General features: G+C 41.9%; 1 protein-coding gene across 1 annotated transcript; it reads right to left on the reverse strand.

The window, feature by feature from the left end:
* Window positions 1–4,840: 4,840 nt before the first annotated feature.
* LOC139408545 (secretory carrier membrane protein 1) lies at window positions 4,841–25,302 on the reverse strand. The gene is made up of 9 exons (XM_071152555.1): window positions 25,116–25,302; window positions 17,488–17,565; window positions 16,919–17,029; window positions 13,203–13,314; window positions 12,944–13,072; window positions 8,375–8,534; window positions 8,184–8,285; window positions 7,895–8,012; window positions 4,841–7,638 (listed from the first exon to the last, which is right to left on the reverse strand). Exons 1-9 carry the CDS (start codon window positions 25,170–25,172, stop codon window positions 7,489–7,491), a joined length of 1,017 nt encoding a protein of 338 aa, XP_071008656.1. The 5' UTR covers window positions 25,173–25,302; the 3' UTR covers window positions 4,841–7,488.
* Between the last annotated feature and the right edge of the window lie 1,923 nt (window positions 25,303–27,225).

Genomic DNA, 27,225 nt, shown 5'->3' on the forward strand with positions numbered 1-27,225 from the left:
TGTTGGAGTTGTGCTTGGCAACGCAGTCGTGTGTGAACAGGGAGTACAGGACGGGACTAAGCACGCACCCCTGAGGGGCCCCTGGTGTGATTTTATACATATTTAAACCTGAGACATCTGTCACTGCAGTAATTGACATCATATCTGAATATGGTAACCTGTCAGGGTACAAAATTAACATGGACAAATATATGGCTTTACCTTTGAATATCCCCTCTACAATCAACCTAGAAACAATATCTCCATTCCAATGGACTGAAACAGGCTTAAAATACATGAGCATATGTTACTCCAAATCTTAAAGACCTGTTCACTTCAAATGATTTGCCTTTGCTCACAAAGATTAAACAGGACCTGGTTAACTGGTCTACCCTACCAAACTCCTGTCGTCAGGATGAATATCTTTCCTCGGCTAAATGAGTGTATTGGACTGGAAGACGAAGGGTGTTGCTGACCTTATGCCTTTCATTTCTCAGAACACTTAAATTGTTCCAACAGATAAAAACTGAGTTTGACTTACCCAACAAATATATTTTTTAATTAAGTACCTACAACTTAGACACTTCATAGAGGGTCAGAAGAAAGTCGATAAACTACGTTTTCAAATTACTGAAGTTAAAAACAATTTATGAATCCTATTGTTCGCAGAGGTTTATTCTCCAACTTATATTCAATTTTGTTGATCAGAAGTGCCTCATTCATTCACGTGTTGAGACATATTTGGGAGAGAGACATTGGAGATGCATTCGGTGAGGAAGAAAGAATGGGCTTCTATCTACGAAAGGGTCTAACCCAAATTCACCTCCGTAAGCATACAATAACTAAATATTTTAATAGAACCTACTTTACACCTGTCCGCCTTCACAGAATGTGTTCCAATGCATCACATTCATGTTTCAAATGTAAACAGTAGACTTGCACCTTCATGCATGTTTTTTGGTACTGTAGCAGAATCCAGTCTTATTGGAATTATATTAATTTACACATCCAGAAAATATTGGGTAGACAATGAGCTTTTTCACCAAATTTATATTTGCTCTACTTTGATTGTAACGTTGTGTTTGACCCTGACTCTGAACATCTGTTCAATACCCTTGTTTACTTAGCGAAAAAATGTATATTGTTATTATGGTCCACACCTGAAGTACCACACTGTTTGTATTCGGTCATGTTTCCAGTCACCTTGCCTTGGTTAAAAGCAGTGGTTTGCACTTTCAGTTTCGCGCAAATGCTGCCACCGATTCATGGTTTCTGGTTGGGGAATGTTTTAATAGTTGCTGTGAATACAACATCGCCAATGCACTTGCTAATGAACTCTCTCACCGAATCAGTGTATCAATGTTGTTATTTGACGCAATGCGGAACATATCCCAATCCACGTGATCGAAGCAATCTTGAAGTGTGGAATCAGATTGGTCGGACCAGCGTTGAACAGACCTGAGCGCAGGAGCTTCCTGTTTTAGCCTCTGTCTATAGGCAGGGAGCAACAAAATGGAGTCGTGGCCAGCTTTTCCGAAAGGAGGGCGGGGGAGGGCCTTATATGCGTCGCGGAAGTTAGAATAACAATGATCCAGGGTTTTACCAGCCCTGGTAGCACAATCGATATGCTGATAGAATTTAGGGAGTCTTGTTTTCAGATTAGCCTTGTTAAAATCCCCAGCTACAATGAATGCAGCCTCAGGATATGTGTTTCCAGTTTACATAGAGTCAAATAAAGTTCATTCAGGGCCGTCGATGTGTCTGCTTGGGGGGAAATATATGCGGCTATTATTATAATCGAAGAGAATTCTCTTGGTAGATAATGCGGCCGACATTTGATTGTGAGGAATTCTAAGTCAGGTGAACAGAATGACTTGAGTTCCTGTATGTTGTTATGATCACACCCCGTCTTGTTAATCATAATCGCCCTTCTTCTTACCAGAAAGATGTTTGTTTCTGTCGGCGCGATGCGTGAAGAAACCAGCTGGCTGTACCGACTCCGGTAGCGTGTCTCGAGTGAGCCATGTTTCTGTGAAGCAAAGAACGTTACAGTCTCTTATGTCTCTCTGGAATGCTACCCTTGCTCGGATTTCATCTATCTTGTTGTCAAGTGACTGGACATTGGCGAGTAGTATGCTCGGGAGCGGTGCGCGATGTGCCCGTCTACGGAGCCTGACCAGAAGACCGCTTCATCTGCCCCTTTTACGGCTTCATTGTTTTGGTTCACCGGCTGGGATCCGATCCTTTGTCCCAGGTGGTGGGCAAAACAGAGGATCTGCTTCGGGAAAGTCGTATACCTGGTCGTAATGATGGTGAGTTGACGTTGCTCTTATATCCAGTAGTTCCTCCCGACTGTATGTAATAAAACCTAAGATTATCTGGGGTACCAATGTAATAAATAACACGTTAAAAAACAAAATACTACATAGTTTCCTAGAAACGCAAAGCGAGGCGGTCATCTCTGTCGGCGCCGGAAGTACAAGGCTCTCCAGAGGGTAGTGAGGTCTGCACAACGCATCACCGGGGGCAAACTACCTGCCCTCCAGGACACCCGATGTCACAGGAAGGCCATAAAGATCATCAAGGACAACAACCACCCGAGCCACTGCCTGTTCACCCCGCTATCATCCAGAAGGCGAGGTCAGTACAGGTGCATCAAAGCAGGGACCGAGAGACTGAAAAACAGCTTCTATCTCAAGGCCATCAGAATGTTAAACAGCCACCACTAACATTGAGTGGCTGCTGCCATACATGTAAAAAATTTATCACTAGCCACTTTAAACAATGCCACTTAATATAATGTTTACATACCCTACATTACTCATCTCATATGTATATACTGTACTCGATACCATCTACTGCATCTTGCCTATGCCGTTCTCATTCATATATCTTTATGTACATATTCTTCATCCCTTTACACTTGTGTGTATAAGGTAGCGGTTGTGAAATTGTTAGCTAGATTACTCGTTGGTTATTACTGCATTGTCAGAACAAGAAGCACAAGCATTTCGCTACACTCGCATTAACATCTGCTAACCATGTACAGTGCCTTGCGAAAGTATTCGGCCCCCTTGAACTTTGCGACCTTTTGCCACATTTCAGGCTTCAAACATAAAGATATAAAACTGTATTTTTTTGTGAAGAATCAACAACAAGTGGGACACAATCATGAAGTGGAACAACATTTATTGGATATTTCAAACTTTTTTAACAAATCAAAAACAGAAAAATTGGGCGTGCAAAATTATTCAGCCCCCTTAAGTTAATACTTTGTAGCGCCACCTTTTGCTGCGATTACAGCTGTAAGTCGCTTGGGGTGTGTCTCTATCAGTTTTGCACATCGAGAGACTGAAATTTTTTCCCATTCCTCCTTGCAAAACAGCTCGAGCTCAGTGAGGTTGGATGGAGAGCATTTGTGAACAGCAGTTTTCAGTTCTTTCCACAGATTCTCGATTGGATTCAGGTCTGGACTTTGACTTGGCCATTCTAACACCTGGATATGTTTATTTTTGAACCATTCCATTGTAGATTTTGCTTTATGTTTTGGATCATTGTCTTGTTGGAAGACAAATCTCCGTCCCAGTCTCAGGTCTTTTGCAGACTCCATCAGGTTTTCTTCCAGAATGGTCCTGTATTTGGCTCCATCCATCTTCCCATCAATTTTAACCATCTTCCCTGTCCCTGCTGAAGAAAAGCAGGTCCAAACCATGATGCTGCCACCACCATGTTTGACAGTGGGGATGGTGTGTTCAGCTGTGTTGCTTTTACGCCAAACATAACGTTTTGCATTGTTGCCAAAAAGGTCAATTTTGGTTTCATCTGACCAGAGCACCTTCTTCCACATGTTTGGTGTGTCTCCCAGGTGGCTTGTGGCAAACTTTAAACAACACTTTTTATGGATATCTTTAAGAAATGGCTTTCTTCTTGCCACTCTTCCATAAAGGCCAGATTTGTGCAATATACGACTGATTGTTGTCCTATGGACAGAGTCTCCCACCTCAGCTGTAGATCTCTGCAGTTCATCCAGACTGATCATGGGCCTCTTGGCTGCATCTCTGATCAGTCTTCTCCTTGTATGAGCTGAAAGTTTAGAGGGACGGCCATGTCTTGGTAGATTCGCAGTGGTCTGATACTCCTTCCATTTCAATATTATCACTTGCACAGTGCTCCTTGGGATGTTTAAAGCTTGGGAAATCTTTTTGTATCCAAATCCGGCTTTAAACTTCTTCACAACAGTATCTCGGACCTGCCTGGTGTGTTCCTTGTTCTTCATGATGCTCTCTGCGCTTTTAACGGACCTCTGAGACTATCACAGTGCAGGTGCATTTATACGGAGACTTGATTACACACAGGTGGATTGTATTTATCATCATTAGTCATTTAGGTCAACATTGGATCATTCAGAGATCCTCACTGAACTTCTGGAGGCAGACCGTTTCCAAAACGAATGCAATCACTTTTCAACTGGTGTAAACCGCCTACCAGGTGCCCTGGACAGTTTAATCGTATCCCCTCACTGGGTAAAAATGGAGCATATGATCACTGTGAGGAAGGAGGAATCCTGCATGAAGTTTGGCATGAGGCAATCTGATCCCCTCTGTCCCCGTCTTTTTGTTCCTTTCTATATCTTCCAGTCGGTCCCCGGTATCTGTTTATTAAAGATTACCAACCATGAGTCAATCACAAGGACGTCTAGAATTTTAGTTGAAGGATCAATGTAGTGTCACAATCCATGACAAGCTGATCAACCACTTTTCAGTACTCCAGATCCTTAAGTTTCTACTGACCTCTGCTTGGCATCAACTAGTAGTGCAGCTTTTAACACCATATCAGAAAGTACCAACGCGAAAAGAGGAGGTAGAGTTGACTTCTGAATTTTATTTTGTGTTAATACAATAAATATACAAAACTTAAACTACTCAACATGCGACTAAAAAGGAGAGGAGAGTTTCTGTACAGTACAATGAAATTCAGGATACCAGCCGACAAGTTGTCAAACTTTACAAAATCTACAAACATCCCTTAAAGTTTGCTTAATTTTTTAAATAACTTCAATTTATTTCATTGTCAGAGTTGAGCAAGACAAATGTCATATTCATTCTCAGTACTTTACTATATACTTGGTACATTGATTAAAAAGCACAAGTTAAAGCCACAGTCCATCTCAAAACACAAACATCGCTTAGTTTCACCTACTGACTTTCTCACATTTCCCAGTTGATGCATTTTTTTTTATTGTTTTCAAGCCAACACATATTTAACAGGAACATTCAGGTGCCATTCGTTCAGATTTTCAAAAGATGTAGAATAACAAAGTAGCTCAGCACACACACATTCACTCATACTCAAGACCACAGAGAGATGAATGACTATTAAGGAAAGTATAAAAAGGAGGATGCCAGCCTGTCTCTGCCCACAGTGTTCAACTGAACAACCAGTTATCCTTGTTAAGACTTCACTTTGACTGACACCCCACAACACACACGGCAATGATATTTCAGCACACATGGACACGCACACACCCCTCAAACATCCCCAACCTCTCTTCATGTCACATTCAAAGGCTGAAAGTCACAGGTAGGTTCAGTTATAAACACTCAAAACAAGACAAGTTAATAAATTGAATGGAATCAGAACTTATTCAGTACTTTCTATCTAGCATGATGAATACAATCGAACTGAGGGGAAGACACAGAACAGACATACCAATAAACAAGCCTCTGGGAATAGAAGAATCTCTCCTTTCACTCAACCATGAAGATACAATAATGAATACTCAGGCGATCAGCATCTACACAGCACAGACCAATGATATAACTGGGATATAAACAATGATATCTCCTGTTCTGAAGGGGTGTTTGGAGAAAGAAGGACTACTGGAGTGATTCACTTTAATGCACAGCATCAACTTCAAACAGACAGAATCCTCCTTTTCATCAGTTCACCCACTCACTGGAGTGTAACCATGGACTTCTATACACACAGATGCCTAGACCAGAGTAGTGTCCAGCTGATCTGCAAGCTTTGTCATGCACGTAGAGTACATCTTGATATAATCCTGAATAGTACCAACTGCAACTGAGGTATGTCTCCACCAGAAAACCAAGGCTGGAGACGAGCTAGCTCTCTCACACACTGGAGTCATTTGTTAGCATATAGTTTAGCTAGCATACACGTGTCTGTGCAGGTCTCAAGGCCTAGAATCCAGCTGTTGGGTGGATGTGTCTGTGTGTGAAGGAGTGTCTACATGAAGTGCAACTTTACCACTAAAGCAAGGGACAAGGCTAGAGGATAGAGGCTATGACATTTAGGTTCATGTCATCTGGTTCTTTGTTTATATTATAAGGTATTTTGATCAAACGTTATCAAAAGGCAAGACTACAAGGCTGTGAGAAAAGCACGGTTATGAAAAGGATAACAAAGACAGTAGAAGACAGAATCCTGATTTCTGAGACTCGTACCTGTTAAGTTGGACAGATGCAACCACAGGTGTCAGAGCTAACTGCTCTCTTTTAACCATAACGTCAACTGAACAATAACATGTCGCGTGACTGCCATAGTGTATGAACTGTACAGACATAATAGTACCCTTCCTTCCTGATTTAGAGTTCTGATCAGTTTACACTCGCTTCTTGAGATTAAACCATTTAGATGTGATCATTCCGAGGTATTAAACAATGTTGTGGAATGCACAGCATTCATCATCAACACTAGCCAGTATCACCACCAGAGGACACACCTCACTGACTAGTGACCATCTCAGCCTGACCGGCTCAGGGTTCAAAAGAAGTAAACAAGTGTTGATTTTATTAAGTGTTACATTTTAACAGTACTTGGCTAAATCCAGTTAATAAAACAGTCGTGGAAGTGAATGGATAGCTACAGATAAGATAGTCTTGGTGCAGTGAATTGACTTGGTACAATGCTTTAGAGAATGAGAGAAATATAGTATATAGGCCTCAGCATCAACATATGGAGACACTAATATTCATATACACACGCATACAGACAGCTGTACACCCATACATACACACAGCTGCACAATCATACACTCAAAAGGAAAGTTTGCAAACACTTAGTGACATGACTAAAGGGTATGGGGTAAGACAGACACAGGACAGGAGTGCATTAATAAAGTCACTGGGGTGGGCGCAGTTACAGCCCTCAGGGCATGTGAGAGGCGGGGCTTGGTGGAATTTGGGTGTCGCCATGTGAGCAGAATGAGAAGGAGAGGGATCAGACGGGGATGTCATAAAGCTCAAAGACTCTATAGGAAGTACATCTGCACTGGGAGACAAATTGAACTGAATGAAACGATTCAAACGAGCCTCATTTCTACTTCCTGCTTTCATCTACTATGACATCATAGGTCTCATCCTTCTAGGTGTCATGCTAATCATGTCAGTAGAGATAGGTTAGGAGGGCAGGGAAACTCCAGCTCGCTCTGGAGCTTGGATTGGACAGATAGAAGAAAGAGGGCGAGCTCTAGGGGTGTCTGTGGACCAATCAGATCTGTTGCTTGAATGCTCCGCTGGCAGCGTTGGAGGCTGCAGTAGCGGCGGCTGTCTGGACCGTCTTGTTGGCCATGACGCCCGTGGCGAACTCTGCCTGGGCCTTCTCAAAGCTGGCCCCTGTGGTGCGATACATACCATGTACCTGAAGAAATTAGGGGGGAGGGGAGTAGAGGGATGAGAGGGAAGGAAGATAAGAGGAAGGGAGGGAGGAAGGAGACAGAGAGCAGTGAGAAGAGGTAATTATCTACTTGAGCATGTCTATAAATACCCCCATGTTCATCATCTCAGAGACCGTGTGGGTGTTCTGGTTCCATTAAGTCTCATTGTCTCTAACAGTGAAAGGCTGAGTCTCATTCATACCTTTATGAATATGATGAAGAATTGTGTGTGTGGGGTACCTTTTTGAACATGATGAGGGACATGGTAGCAAGGGCAGTGAATAGAGCAGCGATGAGGATCATGATGATGCCAACAGGGATGCTCTTATTCAGACCAGTCAGAGCTGAGATCCACCCACTGAAGGAAAAAGAACAACCATAGACAAGATTAAAGGGTGAGTAACATGTAACCTTTATTACTTGTATTTCTATGTGCAATCAAAGTTCATTATGTTGCACCCTCTATTCTCAGAGAACATTGTGACCGTGTCACTTTCTGTCAATATCTGTGATCGCTTCCTGTCCTTACCTGGCACCCCAGCCGGAGATGCCGATGGACTGCATCACATGAACACCAAACTGACAGATGTAGACGAAAAAGAAGACGAAGAAACGGAAAGAGCTGTCACTCCTGGAGAGAGAGGTGGAGAAAGTTTCCTGTTTAATGTTGACAAAGACGACTGTGTGTGCACGTGTGTGTGTAATTGTGTATGTAGCAACCTGAAGGCTCCGTAGAGGGGTCTATACCAGCAGACGAAGGAGCAGGGAGTGAAGATCATGAACCAGAGCATGGACAGGCCGAAGTCCACTCCTCTGGACGCATCCACACAGAACCAGGCCAAACAGCCAAACATGTTGGCAAACAGTGTCCCCGTGTGGACTGGAGCAGAACCAAACACACAATATCATTGGTTAGAAATGTAAACTATCTGCAGGGTATTTAATGTTAAGTATAGAGCTGATATAAATCTTTGATGTGCAGAATAAAGGTGTAGAAATCAACTCTAAAACATTACATTTCTATCTGAAAGACTTTGATAGAGGACCTCAAGCTACCTTACTGTCCTGCCAAGTCATGTTAATGAAGAACAGGATGTGAGGAACAGGAGGAGGATTAGGAAAGATGGCTCCTAAATAATTTAACACACCGAGGAGCCTGGTGGTGCCGTGCCAAGTGGAGCGTGAACCAGCACACACAGTGTACACACACAGACACAAGAAATGGATAATAAGATAGTTGGAGCTGGTTTGTTGGATTTCAGAGCAGCCTTCAATGTTATTGATCATAATTTGTTATTGAAAAACCTCACTTGTTATGGCGTTACATCACCTGCCACCACATGGATGGAGAGTTACTTATACAATAGAACTCAGCGTATTATTCAATGGAAGCTTCTCTAACATCAGATACAGTGGGGCAAAAAAGTATTTAGTCAGCCACCAATTGTGCAAGTTATCCCACTTAAAAAGATGAGACCTGTAATTTTCATCATAGGCACACTTCAACTATGACAGACAAAATGAGGGAAAAAAATCCAGAAAATCACATTGTAGGATTTTTTATGAATTTATTTGCAAATTATGGTGGAAAATAAGTATTTGGTCAATAACAAATGTTTCTCAATACTTTGTTATATACCCTTTGTTGTCAATGACAGAGGTGAAGACTTACAGAAAACGTTTGACAAGGTTTTCACACACTGTTGCTGGTATTTTGGCCCATTCCTCCATGCAGATCTCCTCTAGAGCAGTGATGTTTTGGGGCTGTTGCTGGGCAGCATGGACTTTCAACTCCCTCCAAAGACTTTCTATGGGGTTGAGATCTGGAGACTGGCTAGGCCACTCCAGGACCTTGAAATGCTTCTTACGAAGCCACTCCTTTGTTGCCCGGGCGGTGTGTTTGGGATCATTGTCATGCTGAAAGACCCAGCCACATTTAATCTTCAATGCCCTTGCTGATGGAAGGAGGTTCACTCAAAATCTCACGATACATGGCCCCATTCATTCTTTCCTTTACACGGATCAGTCGTCCTGGTCCCTTTGCAGAAAAACAGCCCCAAAGCATGATGTTTCCACCCCCATGCTTCACAGTAGGTATGGTGTTCTTTGGATGCAACTCAGCATTCTTTGTCCTCCAAACACAACGAGTTGAGTTTTTACCAAAAAGTTATATTTTGGTTTCATCTGACATTCTCCCAATCTTCTTCTGGATCATCCAAATGCTCTCTAGCAAACTTCAGACGGGCCTGGACATGTACTGGCTTAAGCAGGGGGACACGTCTGGCACTGCAGGATTTGAGTCCCTGGCGGCGTAGTGTGTTACTGATGGTAGGCTTTGTTACTTTGGTCTCAGCACTCTGCAGGTCATTCACTAGGTCCCCCCGTGTGGTTCTGGGATTTTTGCTCACCGTTCTTGTGATCATTTTGACCCCACGGGGTGAGATCTTGTGTGGAGCCCCAGATCGAGGGAGATTATCAGTTGTCTTGTATGTCTTCCATTTCCTAATAATTGCTCCCACAGTTGATTTCTTCAAACCAAGCTGCTTACCTATTGCAGATTCAGTCTTCCCAGCCTGGTGCAGTTCTACAATTTTGTTTCTGGTGTCCTTTGACAGCTCTTTGGTCTTGGCCATAGTGGAGTTTGGAGTGTGACTGTTTGAGGTTGTGGACAGGTGTCTTTTATACTGATAACAAGTTCAAACAGGTGCCATTAATACAGGTAACAAGTGGAGGACAGAGGAGCCTCTTAAAGAAGAAGTTACAGGTCTGAGAGCCAGAAATCTTGCTTGTTTGTAGGTGACCAAATACTTAATTTCCACCATAATTTGCAAATAAATTCATAAAAAATCCTACAATGTGATTTTCTGGATTTCTTTTCTCATTTTGTCTGTCATAGTTGAAGTGTACCTATGATGAAAATTACAGGCCTCTCTCATCTTTTTAAGTGGGAGAACTTGCACAATTGGTGGCTGACTAAATACCTTTTTTGCCCCACTGTATGTACAGTGCGGTATCCCTTTGGGCAGTTTCCTTGGGCTGTTACTCTTCTACTATTTTTACACTTGTCTTACAAGAAGCTAAAAGGACTAACACTGTTTGAATACTCATACTACCCACACTAACCATACCATTTGTGACATGAATTGAGTATATAGTGAGCTTATTGGTCATAGTATAGATATAATTAGTATGCCACTTATACATCAAAGGGTTGCAAATGGTCTACTTTCTAGGAAATTTCTGGGAATTTTCCATGGGAAGTTAAGCCCTGGAGTTTTGCTTACATTCATCAAAAAAAGTCAGCTTATAACAGTGAACATTTTCTATGGGATACACAAGGCAATTCTTGGTCTTGTGGCATATTTTGGTTAAACTATCAATGAAATTGCAACCCTCTGCATGCACAGTGCATTCTTCCATCACATGTACAGCTGATGCTCAAGATCTTTCACACTAATGATATGCTACGGAGCCCACACTACTACACTGTCTGAGCCAAGGACGACATGCTTTCTGGTAAGTTTTGATTACAATACTGGGTGGGGTAAATATATTTTATATGACATACATCATTTTTTGTTAACTAGTAAAAAAACTGCACAGAGAACTAACATCAACAACATGCATGACAGTCTCATGGTTGAGGACAAAATTACTTCTCTTCTAGTCTTTTTAAGACTTTTGTGTTTAAAAATGCCTAACCACTTGTATAATCTATTTGTATACACTCCAAAAGAGATACACAGTACATACCCGACACACCAATATGGGTTTCTTCATGGTACTCAAACCCAAAACAGATTCAATGCACTGCTCAGTTATGTATAGAGCCAGATGTTACTCAGGCAAAACTAACTGCAAAAATCTCTGAAGCTGGAGACTTATCTCCCGCACCAGCTGTCAGAGCAGCTCACAGATCACTGCACATAACTCATCTGTAAATATCCCATCCAATCTACCTCATCCCCATACTGTATTTATTTATTTATTTATTTATCTTGCTCCTTTGCACCCCAGTATCTCAACTGGCACATTCATCTTTTGCACATCCTACCACTCCTATATTGTAATTACTTTTCCACCATGGCCTATTTATTGCCTTACCTCTCTTATCCTACCTCATTTGCACATGCTGTATATAGATTTTCCTACTGTATTATTGATTGTACGTTTGTTTATTCCATGTGTAACTCTGTGTTGTTGTATGTGTCGAACTGCTATGCTTTATCTTGGCCAGGTCACAGTTGTAAATGAGAACTTGTTCTCAACTAGCCTACCTGGTTAAATAAAGGTGAATAAAGACGCTGTGATACAATATGTTTAAAGCTAAACTTGCTTTTTATTTATAAAAAAGCAGCAAGTTTAGCTTTAAAAACATATTTTATCACAGCGCCTCTTTCTAAAGCTCTCATTTAACTGTAGTATGAATACTGTGTAAATACTATTTTTGTTGTTCTTGTCTATTACTGATCTGTACTTTGTCATGTATTTGTACGTTTTATGTGGACCCCAGGAAGAGTATCTGTTGCTTGAGCAGGAGCTAATGGGGATCTTAATAAACTAAACAGTGTTCACACACACACGGCATACACACACACAGTCAATTCACAATGAGCAGAACTCTACCTTGGGGCTATAATAATGGCATGACTCTGGGCATTGTATAGAGTCTGGTGTGTTGTAGTCTACAGTCACATTGGCATGGACAGTCATAACTATAGCGGCAGGATTCTGAACCATACTGAGGAATCTAACACTTCTATAATGCTCTCTGGTGAGACGGGGAAAAACACATAAGGTGTGGGGAAAGAGAGAAGGTGAGAGAGAGAGAGATGCAGAAAGGGAGATACTGTAGGAGAGAGGTAGGAGGAGTGCCCAAGACAGGTTAGAACTCCCAAAGCCTCCCACAGTCACATGACTAGCTGCATCATGTGGTAGTGGAATTCCACCCTGTACTATTGGCTCATATTGAATACATGCTGCATTTACGTGTTCCTTTGTACCACTTCTCAATGGCCTTTTCAGCTCTAAGATATGCTGTCAGACAAGACAGCTGGGAGATTTGGAGAAGAAAAAAAAAAATTTAAGCTTGCAAAAAAACTTCAGGCATATTGAAAGTACAATTCTAAAAAGTGTACATTTGCCATAGTAGAGTCTGACTTGACAAGGGAGCAGAGCAGTTAACATATGAGGTCAAACGTATCCAGATGTAGTACATGATCTTGGGTAGAGACTGGAGCTAGGTTTATGTGGTTATGAGGTTTATGGAACATAGATACAGTCACTCACACATCCAGATGTAGTACATGATCTTGACAGTCTTCTGGAAATCTACAGGGATGTCCACTGTGATGTCATGGTAGAAACAGGGACCCACAGGGAACTTCTCTGGGAGAGGAGGCCAGTTGTTTTTCCTACCTAAACCAGGAGAGAGGAGAAACATGCTTGAATGATGTTGCTAAGATCTTGTTTGAACTTTTGGGTCTGACAAAGCTTAACAATGTTTTAATGTGGAAACATTGAATGTTGTATGAAGGTTGGTGCCAACCTCCTGATGCGTTGAGGGACTGCATCTCTCTCTCCCGGCGGTCTAGCTCTGCTGCCTTCCTCTCCAGCTCCTCCTGTCTCCTCAGCAGCTCTGCTGAAGCCCTCACTTGCTCCTACACACACAGTCAAACAGGGGGCACTGACACTACAGTACACAGAGATGTTGCGGACGTTATGCAGACTGAGGCTCCATATGGCTGACAAGTCCGAATTGATCTCTGACAGTTAACTTCAAGTCAACTTGAAAATGAGGCAGCTGACCTTGTTTTGTAATGTACAGTTGAAGTCGGAAGTTTACATACACTTAGGTTGGAAAAAAAACAATTTTTCAACCACTCCACACATTTCTTGTTAACGAACTATAGTTCTGGCAAGTCGGTTAGGACATCTTTGTGCATGACAAGTAATTTTTAAAACAATTGTTTACAGACAGATTATTTCACTGTATCACAATTCCAGCGGGTCATAAGTTTACATACACTAAGTTGACTGACTTTAAACAGCTTGGAAAATTCCAGAAAATAATGTGATGGCTTTAGAAGCTTCTAATATGCTAATTGACATCACTTGAGTCAATTGGAGGTGTACCTGTGGATGTATTTCAAGGCCTACCTTCAAACTCAGTGCCTCTTTGCTTGACATCATGGAGAAATCAAAAGAAATCATCCAAAAAAAAGATTGTAGACCTCCACAAGTCTGGATCATCCTTGGGAGCAATTTCCAAACGCCTGAAAGTACCACATTCATCTGTACAAACAATAGTACGCAAGTATAAACACCATGGGACCACGCAGCCGTCATACCGCTCAGGAAGGAGACGCATTCTGTCTCCTAGAGACGAACGTGCGAAAAGTGCAAATCAATCCCAGAACAACAGCAAAGGACCTTGTGAAGATGCTGGATGAAACAGGTACAAAAGTATCTATATCCACAGTAAAACGAGTCCTATATCAACATAACCTGAAAGGCTGCTCAGCAAGGAAGAAGCCACTGCTCCAAAACCGCCATAAAAAAGCCTGACTACGGTTTGCAACTGCACATGGGGACAAAGATTGTACTTTTTGGAGAAATGTACTCTGGTCTGAGGAAACAAAAATAGAACTGTTTGGCCATAATGACCATCGTTATGTTTGGAGGAAAAAGGGGGAGGCTTGCAAGCTGAAGAACCCTGTGCTTCACGGTTGGGATGGTGGTGGCAGCATCATGTTGTGGGGGTGCTTTGCTGCAGGAGAGACTGTTGCACTTCAAAAAAAATAGATGGCATCATGAGGGGGGAAAATTATGTGCATATATTGAAGCAACATCTCAAGACATCAGGAAGTTAAAGCTTGGTTACAAATGGGTCTTCCAAATGGACAATGATCCCAAGCATACTTCCAAAGTTGTGGCAAAATGGCTTAAGGACAACAAAGTCAAGGTATTGGAGTGGCCATCAAAAAGCCGTGACCTCAATCCTATAGAAAATTTGTGGGTAGAACTGAAAAAACATGTGCGAGCAAGGAGGCCTACAAACTTGACTCAGTTACACCAGCTCTGTCAGGAGTAATGGGACAAAATTCACCCAACTTATTGTGGGAAGCTTGTGGAAGGCTACCCGAAACGTTTGACCCAAGTTAAACAATTTAAAAGGCAATGCTACTAAATTGAGTGTATGTAAACTTCTGACCCACTGGGAATGTGATGAAAGAAATAAAAGCTGAAATAAATTATTCTCTCTACTATTATTCTGACATTTCACATTCTTAAAATAAAGTGGTGATCCCAACTGACCTAAAACAGGGAATCTTTACCAGGATTAACTGTCAGGAATTGTGAAAAACTGAGTTTAAATGTATTTGGCTAAGATGTATGTAAACTTCCGACTTCAACTGTATCTGTGTGTGTGTGTTTGGCAGAGCCTACAGTGTCAGCACAGATGACAGCACAGTCCCAGTCGTCATCTCCAACAGCTCTCTCCATGCAAGTCAGAATAATTAACGCTCTGTTTCTTACTTTACAAAATGCCAATTTCCTCGCTAACGTGTGTGCCTCATCTGTAGCATGCTACAACTGCAGGTGAAGCAATATCTGCATTTGACATCATTAGCCATCGCTAGTCACTAGCCATCTACTGAAAAAGAATGCTGAACAATGCATCTTTAAAGTACAAAGGATTTGTATTTAACCTCTGATCTCTAGGGGCGCTATTTCATTTTTGGATAAAAAACGTTCCCGTTTTAAGCGCGATATTTTGTCACGAAAAGATGCTCGACTATGCATATTCTTGACAGTTTTTGAAAGAAAACACTCTGAAGTTTCAGAATCTGCAAAGATATTGTCTGTAAGTGCCCCAGAACTCATTCTACAGGCGAAACCAAGATGATGCGTCAACCAGGAAATTAGCAGAATTTCTGAAGCTCTGTTTTCCATTGTCTCCTTATATGGCTGTGATTGCGCAAGGAATGAGCCTACACTTTCTGTCGTTCCCCCAATGTGTTAGCAGCATTGTGACGTATTTGTAGGCATATCATTGGAAGATTGACCATAAGAGACTACATTTTCCAAGTGTCCGCCTGGTGTCCCTGCGTCGAAATTGGAGCGTAAAGCCAGGTGCAATTATTTTTCCATTTGAGAGCAAGGAGAAACCAGGCTTCCACGAAGGATATATAATTGAAGAGATATGTGGAAAAACACCTTGAGGATTGATTCTAAACCACGTTTGCCATGTTTCAGTCGATATTATGGAGTTAATTTGGAAAAAAGTTCACGTTTTGAGGGCTGAATTTTCTTTTTTTTTTTTTTTTTGGTAGCCAAATGTGATGTACAAAACGGAGCTATTTCTAATACACAAAGAATCTTTTTGGAAAAACTGAGCATCTGCTATCTAACTGAGAGTCTCCTCATTGAAAACATCAGAAGTTCTTCAAAGGTAAGTTATTTTATTTGAAGGCTTTACTTGTTTTTGTGATAGTTGCCTGCTAAATGCTAACGCTAATGCTAACGCTAAATGCTACGCTAGCTAGCTACTGTTACACAAATGATTGTTTTCCTATGGTTGAAAAGCATATTTTGAAAATCTGAGATGACAGTGTTGTTAACAAAAGGCTAAGCTTGAGAGATAGCATATTTATTTCATTTGCGATTTTCATGAATAGTTAACGTTGCGTTATGGTAATGAGCTTAGGTCTATAAATAGAATCCCGGATCCGGGTTTGGTCGTCGCAACAGGTTAAACAGTGAAGAGAAAGGATACTAGTCACATGCCTTATTGCCAACTTCCTGGTGCAGCATTCTGAAACTCTGTGTGTATGACCAAGGACAAAACTGTGTCAGTAGAGGTATAAAAAGTTCCTAAAACTTTAGATTAAGGCGTTTTCTTTTTCCTGTGTTATCTGTCTGCTTGTGTCTCTATCACACTCTCTTTTTGCAAACACTAAGTTAGACTTTTCCCTCAGGAGGCAAGGTGTAGAGCTAGGCTATCTCCACACTGTCACAAACAGCTTTTATTAGAACACTACACATGCTGAGGGAGAGCCTGCTGCCTCCTAGCCAGGAGCTGTCACACTCACCCCAGGGGGGGCATGCATGGTGTTTATATGGAAATACATTCCATCGCGAAAAGGTGCAGCCGTAGAGCTCTCCTCTCTTTTCTTCAGAGGGGTGGAATTGCATGGTGTAAAAGGGCAGAAGAGGTTGTGAGGTGTGTGTGTGTGGGGGAGCGGGGGGGGGGGGGGGTACCTGTGTCTGTTGAGGCTGCGAGTATGCAGGCGGTTCCTCCGTAGGCTTCATGATGGCTGGCTGTGTGTTGGTGGTGGGGGCAGGTACTTTGGGTGCAGTGCCAGGAGGGACCTGGGAGAAAATAGAATCATCACACACTGGTTTAGTGTCAACCCACACCCTATCCTCCATGTAGTACACTACTTCTGACAAGAACACCATGTAGCTCAGCTCAAAACAAGGTAGTGTACTAGTGGTCCTCTATTGGTAGAACATGGTGCTTGCAACCCCAGGATAGTGAGTTCAATTCCCGGGACAACTTAAAATGTATGCACATATGACTGCTAAATGTCATATATCACTAACGAGAGAATAGGGTGTTAGCTGAGAAGCAGACATTCAGGAATCAGAATCTTCAACCACTCCTCCTGGAAGTCAACGCTGAATATAATACCATAACGAACACTAATCATCTGTAGTCACCATCAGTACCATATCAGCTCTTCTATTTATCTCATCAATGGTGTCGCTATCTCACATCCAACAGCTCAACACGTCTAACAGTGTGCAGTGTACTGTGCAGTTCTCACCGGCTTGGCATCTGTGAAGGGGTTGTACTCTTCCAACCCTGGAGGAGCATTTTGTGTTACTTGTGTCACTGACGGATCCTGAGAGGAAAGGAAAAGAGAGAACAAAGTCAGTGTTCATACAGTATATCACCAGAAGCAGTCAACAGACTGCACTCCCATGTAGTAAATCAGGCCTTAATAACAGGCTCTCAAATTGCCTAGCCTATATCTGCTGCATTACCATGGTGTGATGAATGAACGCTAAAGCCACTCGTGTGACGTGAACAGACCATCTGTAGTGGATGCTAGCCTAGCCTAAGCTTACTTCAACCCAATCTATGAATGTCTGCTTACAAATCAACAGCACCACCAGCCTCATCTACCTAACCTGGCCTCAGGTTTTCAAAAGAACAAACAGAACGTACTTTTCATCTGAAGAAGAGAATTCCTCCACAATTACAAGGCTGCAGACCGACCCCAACAGCAGGCTACCCTTCACTGTTAACCCAGGGCTATAATCCAAAACTGGCAAAGACAGGATGATTCCAATCATTTTCCCCACCACAGACAGCTATAAATATGGCAGAGCCCACTAGTTAGAGAAGAGAACGCCTTCCTCTGCTAAGAAAAAAAGACTGGGTACTGCTGCTGGCATGCTGTGCAGTGTAGATAGATACAGTCTAGGCTAATCATTATATTTCATCAACCTTTATTTTAGGCTATGCAGATTCAATGTTGGTATCAGTCAGTTAAAATCTCAGTTTCATTGGCCTACTTTGTTCTCCAGTCTCCTTGTAAATCCAGCAGGCAACAGCTAGGCTATTTGCCAAGTGCTAAGTAGGCCTATAGGTGCACCTCCCAGGACTGATGCATTGTTTAACTACTGTGTGTCCACTGTGTCTACAGGTGTGTGCTGCGGTCAGCTCTGAAACAGAGAATAAGGTGTGCTTTGGTGTAGTCTATATCATCACTGTGTGTGTGTGCATGGTGTAGGGTGCATTTCAGGTAGCCAGCTCACAATGACAAGAAGTTTCACTCATACAGCATAAATTCAGATGAGACTCAGGTTCAGTGCAGTCCAAGATAGAAGTTTATACTGGATTTATTGGCTACAGACTAATGCATTGGAGTATAGCCAGTTACAGCCGGTACAGTCCAGTATCAGTCAGTCTGTCCCAGTCCAACCCTCCTCCTCTGTTCTGACTGAGTCTCATGTCTGTGTTTAACAGAAGTAGGCTGCTCCTTGTCCCGAGGACAGGTCAGTCATCAATATTTCAGGGTATATAGTGATGAATCTGTAATACGGTCCTGACGCACAGCCACAAACACACAGCGCTTAAGTTCAAGCACAGCACATGGAACTTCAAAACTACAAGATAAGCTACTGCTTTTGTTAGCCTACAGTACAACAGATTCAACAGGTTGGACCAATCTAGGTTATGTGAAACACAAAAAACATCTCAGTTAATATTAGAAATGAGGGGCCGTTAACATAGCTCCACGAGAAGGTGAAGTATTCCTATCCTTCTGAGAGCATCTCACAGAGAGAAAGCAGCCGTACAGGCAGTCACTACTGCCACAGCAACAATGACGCTGACGCGCACAATGTAAACACACAAACACGTGGGTGTGTGTGTGTGTGTGTTAGATAGGGATAACTTGTAGCCTCTCTACATCAATCTCATGGAGACATTGCAACAACGACTTCTTCATCAGCTCTTTGGTAGATGGGTTTTAGGAAGGCAAATTATTTGATAAGAGAAACTACCATGAAAGAGCAGGAAGCAAGTCAGGGGAAAGCAGCCAAAAATACCCGAAGCACCAGCTGTCACCATGACAGCACCATATGATTTCATGAACTATTGAAGAGAGCCCGGAGTTGCAGGGAATTAATCACAAGGCTACTGGCTTCAAGGCTTAAACAGGCTGAAATGGGGAGTCAATGAAAAGCGGCTATGAAAGTAAACTGACATTTACTCCTGAGGTACTAACCTGTTGCACCCTCTACAACCACTGATTATTATTTGACCCTGCTGGTCATCTATGAACATCTTGAAGAACAATCTGGCTGTAAATGGTCATGTACTCTTATAATCTCCACCTGTCACAGCCAGGGTTCCCGGGTGGTGCAGCGGTCTAAGGCACTGCATCTCAGGGCTAGAGGCATCCCTACCGACCCCGGTTCGATTCCAGGCTGTATCACAACCGGACGGGATTGAGAGTCCCATAGGACGGCACACAATTGGCCCAGCGTCGACTAGGTTGTCATTGAAAATAAGAATTTGTCCTTAACTGACTTTCCTAGTTAAATAAAAGGTTAAATAAAAATAAAGAGGACTAACTACCAGCCAGAACCTGGTTCCTCTCTAGGTTTCTTCCTACGGTCCTGCCTTTCTAGGGAGTTTTTTCCGAGCCACAGTGCTTCTACATCTGCATTGCTTCCTGTTTGGGGTTTTAGACTGAGTTTCTGTATAGCACTTTGTGTCATCTGCTGATGTCAAAATACATTTGATTGATTGAACTAACAATGCCATTACCGACAGTGGTCTTAGAAATCCTGTGTTCTGTTAGGTTAGCTTAGGCCTAATTCTGGGGTGCACAGCTTTTTAAATCACTGAGAAACTATGTGTGTGCTGTGCACTCTGTGCAATATGTGATTTATTGATCCATGACAGGGAGGAGCCAAACAACAGGACAGCGGCCCACTAGGACTGGGGTAAGGCAGGCACTCATGTCCCAATTCAAGTGACTGAGTGACAAATGTGAGCACTTCAGATGGAATCACGACAGCCTTCAAGCTCTGAAATCTGACCAATCCTGGGATGTCCACACACACACAGTACCAGTCAAAAGTTGACACACCTACTCATTCAAGGGTTTCTCTTCATTTTGTACAAATTTCTACATTGTAGAATAATAGTGAAGAAAACTATACAAATAGAAAACTGAAATAACACATGGAATCATGTAGTAACCCAAAAAAAGTGTTAAAAAAATCTAAATATATTAAAGATTCTACAAAGTTGCCAGCCTTTGCCTTGATGACAGCTTTGCACACTTTTGGCATTCTTTCCAACAGTCTTGAAGGAGTTCCCACATATGCTGAGAACTTGTTGGCTGTTTTCCTTCACTCTGCGGTCCAACTCATCCCAAACAATCTCAATTGGGTTTAGGTTGGTTAATTGTGGAGGCCAGGTCATCTGATGCAGCACTCCACCACACTCCTTCTTGGTCAATGAGCCCTTACACAGCCTGGAGGTGTGTTATAGGTCATTGTCCTGTTGAAAAACAAATGATAGTCCCACTAAGCGCAAAACAGATGGGCTGGCGTATCGCTGCAGAATGCAGCAAAAATCTCAAATTTGACCAAAGGACAGATTTCCACCGATCTAATGTTCATTGCTCGTGTTTCTTGGCCCAAGCAAATATTGTATTATTCTTAATGGGGGCCCTTTAGTGGTTTCTTTGCAGCAATTCGACCATGGAGGCCTGATTCACACAGTCTCCTCTGAACAGTTGATGTTGAGATGTGTCTGTTACTTGAATTCTGAAACATTTATTTGGGATGCAATTTCTGAGGCTGATAATTCTAATTAACTTATTCTCTGTAGCAGAGGTAACTGTGGGTCTTCCTTTCCTGTGGCAGGCCTCATGAGAGCCAGTTTTATGATAGCACTTGATGGTTTTTGCAACTGCACTTGAATAAACTTTCAAAGTTCTTGACATTTTCCGGATTGTCAGACCTTCCTGTCTTAAAGTAACGGACTGTTGTTTCTCTTTGCTTATTTGAGCTGTTCTTGTCATCGTATGGACTTGGTCTTTTACCAAATAGGGCTTTCTTCTGTATTCCACCTTTACCTTGTTACAACACAACTGATTGGCTCAAACGCATTAAGGAAATAAATTCCACAAATTAACAAGGGACACCTGTTAGTTGTAATGCATTCCAGGTGACTACCTCATGAAGCTGGTTGAGACAATGCCAAGAATGTGCAAAGCTGTCATCAAGGCAAAGGGTGGCTACTTGGAAGAAGCTCAAATATTTTGATTTGTTTCAAACTTTTTTGGTTACTACATGATTCCATGTGTAATTTCATAGTTGATATCTTCACTATTAATCTACAATGTAGTTAAAAAATAAAGAAAAACCCTGGAATGAGTAGGTGTGTCCAAACTGGACTGGTACTATATATATTTTTTAGGGTCCCATTAGCTTTTGCAATAGCAGCAGCTACTTTTCCTGGGGTCCACAATCTGCAGCAATACGTGAGAGCAGAGAAATTCAAAGAGGGACTAATCATGTATAGCCCAATAAATAAATTACTGTTTGTGGCACTGTGGTTAGCACACCACTCCACAACTCGTGTTGAGTTACACACATTTCTACACAGCACAGTTAGCTGTGGGAAGTACACCATTCATACCTTCTCTAACAATAAAACCATGCTTACGATTAATTATCAATCATCCTTACACATAGGCCTAAGCATCAACCTACAGACCAAGCCACAGTATTCAAAGAGCAAGGAGGGGACAGAATTGAATGAGGGTAACTCTGCTGCTCCCAGGATTGACAAAGCAATGATTAAAGGACAAGAGTGTGTGTGTGTGTCTCAGAGTTGAGAGCTAGCAAGCAACCGTGGCAGTGAATAAACTATAATTTAATTAAAACAGAGAGAGAAAAGGCGAGAGAGAAAGAAAGCAAGAAAGCAAGAAAGAGGTTTGTGTCTAAAACAAGGAACAACTAGCCTGGAAAGTAACCTAACCAAGTAAAACTGAACTATTTCTCATCAACGGAGTTGAGCGGCGCCTAGTGTGGGCGGACTGCAGGTCGCGACATCACATAAAATTAAGTTATCAAAACTACAGATTTCAGCAACCAAATAGCCCGCAATTACACGGGTAAATGTCCATGTGATGTTGCGAGCTCCAGTCAGCCCACACTAGTCGCCACGCAACTCTGTTGATATGAAGTTGGCTACATCATCGAGTTGAGTTTTACTTAGCTAGGAAGCAGCAACCTGGGCAAACAATACAAAGCAGGACCTGTTCACCAAGCAAACAGGGTAAAATGTGCTGTGAGGATCAAATACACAGTTTCTCCCTGGTGAGACACTTCTACATTGACAGTCTACAGATCTAAGTAATAGTGTTATGTTCCTCCGTTTCTGTGTTGTGGTTTTGTTTGTATGCATGTGTGTGTTTCAGGATGGCTTCCCGGATTCCTCTAAGCAGCTGATTGGTCTGCCCCATTGATGATTGGTGCCGACCCCGCCCTCTCGTCAGAAACAGCTGTCTTCAATTACCAACTCCTTCTCCAGCTATATAAGCCAGCATTCTGTTGCTCAGAAGGGAGATATCCTGTGTTGGTTGTTGTTAGGAGAGATTTGATTAGTATGTCATATGTTGGTTTTTGTTAAGTATTTTGTAACTGTCCTGCGGAGGTATGTTTATGTCCAAAGGACTGTTTTGATTTGTTTGTACTTTTCTGTTTAATTTGTTCCCAGGGGGGACCTAGGGAGTGCTTAGGCAAGAGACCTGTGGGCATACATAACCCGTTGTATTTACTGTCTATACACACTAGGTAAGACCTGGGCGGACCACCCCCTGTATTTTGGTTAGCACACCAGGTGGTGGTGCTAAGTTAGGTAAGTAGTGGGTAGGCAGGTAAGGTAGGAGAGGGGGCTTTGACATTTACTTTCTTTGGTTCCGTCCAGCCCCTTTTCCCCAAAATTACCGTGTGATGGAATAAATTCCATGTAAACGGTACCATTCTCTGCCTTTGTCATCCTTACTCGCACCTACAATCCCATATCCCTTTCACTCCACGGGGAGTTGAGTTGTAGCAGGGTGTTGCGTTCGCTCTTCCTAGAGGCGTACGTAACAAATAGGCTACAATTATCATAATGAAAGCAATGCAACATCTCATCTTACAACCACAGTAGCAGGTATCAATGCAGAATTCCTGGAAAGCAAATGTGATGGGGTCACAGAATTGTTGTATTTTTTTTTACTTTTAACATTTTCCTAGGCAAGTCAGTTAAGAACAAATTCTTATTTACAATGATGGCCTACCCCGGCCAAACCCGGACGGCCAGATGTGCGCCGCCCTATGGGACTCCCGATGCAGCCTGGATTTGAACCAGGGACTGTAGTGCCTTAGACTGCTGCGCCCCTCAGGACATCACAGCAGCACATCAAATGACTGTAGGCATCCATCATGTTGTTTTGATGAAACAACTTAAATTATTGGCTTGAATAGAGTATTCTACCTGTCAATCACAATGTGGTGATTGAATTCCTAGACAACAGTTGAGACAGCGGGCTACCATTAGACCACACACCTCATGCGAGACTTCCTACCACAAAATCTACCACTGTTTACACAGCAGGAATATGGTGCAGTTTGGACAAAGTTGGATTCAGATGTTTATTTGATAGCAAAAGACATTTCACTTTATGTCTGGTAAATACAGTTCCTAGAAATTATACATATGCTTTTGTTGTCAGGAAACATTTTTTTTTGTGATGTCAGTTATATTGTGGTATTGTTTTTTTCCGTCACCAAACACCAGAACGATGACCAAACTGTTGTGTCCAAAGCGATCTGAGCCGATGGACACCCTCAAAGACTGGGATTATCATTCCCAGAATCACTGACAACAAAAGATGCCCCAACAGTGCTCCCATTCACCCCCTCTTCAAACCCCCTGGATTATTTATTCCAAATACATCACAGACACACATTTTCATAGCATGTGGGTTGTGCTCAGACTTCTACGGTGCAGACTTTACATTAGTAAGCATCAGTGTGTGGCCATTGAAGATTAACCTACATTGTGTCAGTTGTGAAAGGGCGTGTTTTGGACATATAAAGGTATGTTGTTTCCCATAACATAAAAAATGGTCAATGCTACACACAGTCCAATACAAGCAACACTTTTGCCCGATGAAGTTTGTAACACTGCTGTCATGTGTAACGCCAAGCACTAACTGCCTACCAACATCAATTTCAATGAGTTGTCCTAAATGAATAACTCACAAGTGCTTAATGAATCAACATGAGATGAGGCCACATAAGTGTGTGTGTGTGTGTGTGTGTTAGACCATATACGCTGCCGGTCTTGCAGAGATAAACAGTTCAGGTGAAGACGCACTACAATAGATGGGTGGCAAATCATAAGCAAGTTAACGTTAGCTAGCTAGATGTAGCAGCAAGCATACTGACACTGAAAACATCACACATGACAAGAATACGCTAAATCATCTAGCTAGCTAGTTTACTCTACTAGCTAATATCGTTTGTAAATAATTGCCTGATATAGTACAACTTTATATTTGTTCCAAATAACGAATTGCGAGTTACTGTACTGTTAACGTCTAGGTTGAAGATGACAATATATGTTCGACCTAGGCTAATGTTAAACGTTTGCTAGAAAGTATTGCAAGCTAGCTAGCTGACGTTACTGCTGCTATGTTGTCAGTCATGCCAGGAGAAACGACCTGACACTGCTATCGTTAGAAAACTAGCTAACGTTAGCTTAGTAAGCTAACATGCACTCAACAGAGATGACATAGCTTGCTAGTTATAATAATCAGACTAACCAGTTAGCATAGCCAAATGACAGACCGGTGAGTATTACACCTACCTGAAAAGGATTATTGAATTCAGGGTCCGCGAACGGGTTGTGGTCGAAATCTGACATCGTACTTCGATGATGTCTTCAATTATTAAAAACCGAAGTGGTAGTAAAAAATAAACAGCTGTACTTCAAAACAACGGCTGCAGCTAGTCTTGTCGCGGATTGCTTTGACCTCCGTTCCACCAGCAAGAATAAGCAAGACCTAGCCAGAATAAAGCCGTGACCTCGGCGATTGCCCTTCAAAATAAAAGTTCCACAATGAAGATTGTGAAAAATAATACAAATGGTCGAAAATCTTAACATTTTATGAGGAAATGTTAGCAGACGTATAATGTTGTTTAACAAATAACATTATAGCATTGACAATGTTAATGTAACGGATGTGAAACGGCTAGCTTAGTTAGCGGTGGTACGCGCTAAATAGCGTTTCAATCGGTGACGTCACTTGCTCTGAGACCTTGAAGTAGTGGTTTGTGGAGCGATGGGTAACGATGCTTCGTGGGTGTCAGTTGTTGATGTGTGCAGAGGGTCCCTGGTTCGCGCCCGGGTATGGGCGAGGGGACGGTCTAAAGTTATACTGTTACATTATTAACATAATTAAAAGTAATGATTACCAGATAGTTATCACTGTAACAGTAATACAAATAAAAAACATTTGTTATAATGCTACTAATAATAACAATAGTAATAATAATATTATAATTATAATAATCAACTTTAGAAAACACTTTTAAATCCCCAATTAGCCCATTGTTGGTATTGCACAATGTTCAGTGCGGTTTCATATTGGACATACTACACCGTTGTACACAATTCCCTTTACATTGTGTCTCAGTAAAAGGGGGTTCCATTCTACTCAGGAAACAAAACATGGCTCACATTTGGGAACACACCCAACGGGCTTCAACAGGAGGAGGGAAAAGGATTGGTATTTTTGAAGGCCGATGTTCAGCCCAGCCAATCAAGCAGCTCAGTTTACTAGCTTTTACCTGCTTGTGTACTTGTATCCAACAACGGATCAGTAGAGACGGCTGGATGCGCTTGCATCGCTGGCCTTGGAAAGTCATGCAGCCTCAATTTTGTGGAAGGTAGGCTAATAAGCAAAGCCACTTACAGTTCTAAATCTAACATTACTTAACATAAGCGATTACAGCATACAAGCAGCCTACATGTGTTGTGGTGACAGTTACTATAATCCATAGGCTAACGTTATTATAGAGTTCTTAGATGATATGATCAATCTCTGCATTACTTTTCTATTTAACCTTTATTTAACCAGGAAGGGCTCATTGAGATTTGAAATCTCTTTTTCAAGAGCGTCCTGGCCAAGATAGGCAGCACCAAGTCATTACACAATTACAGACAGACAACATGAAAAACTACAGGTAATCTAGTAAAAAAACATAGAATTCACAAGAGTATAACAAAATCGTAAAACAGCAAATTAAAAATATTGACTGGTCAGGGAATGAATCAGCCTCAAAATCCTGCATCATTGATTTAAAAACACCAATCGGGACAAGTTCTTCCAATTTAAAAGTATTTTGTAAGGCGTTCCAAGCCAATGGCGCAGAGTACATAAAAGCCCTTTGACCAAATTCAGTTCGGACATTTGGTCTTGTAATTGTAGCCTATTTTCTTCGTTCCTTGTATAGATGAAAGTGCGCAATACTGCCTTATGTAATGATAAAATAGTCAGGCTTAACATTTTTATTTAACTAGGTAAGTCAGTTAAGAACAAATTCCTATTTACAATGACCTACCCCGGACAAACCCGGACAACGCTGGGCCAATTGTGCACAATTGTTTGTCCGGGGTAGGTCATTGTAAATAGGAATTTGTTCTTAACTGACTTACCTAGTTAAATAAAAATGTTATTGGCCAGATGTGATTCAGCCTGGAATCGAACCAGGGACTGTAGTGACGCCTCTTTCACTGAGATGCAGTCCCTTAGACCACTGCGCCACTCAGGACCTCACAACAGCACATCAAACACATCAAATGACTGCAGGCATCCATCATATCATGTTGTTTTGACGAAACAACTTAAACTATTGGCTTGAATAGAGTACTCTGCAAAAACAAACAAACATAGCAGTTAGACCAAACGTTTTGT

This window comes from Oncorhynchus clarkii, chromosome 5, assembly GCF_045791955.1.
Source record: "Oncorhynchus clarkii lewisi isolate Uvic-CL-2024 chromosome 5, UVic_Ocla_1.0, whole genome shotgun sequence".
Taxonomy (NCBI): Eukaryota; Metazoa; Chordata; class Actinopteri; order Salmoniformes; family Salmonidae; genus Oncorhynchus; species Oncorhynchus clarkii.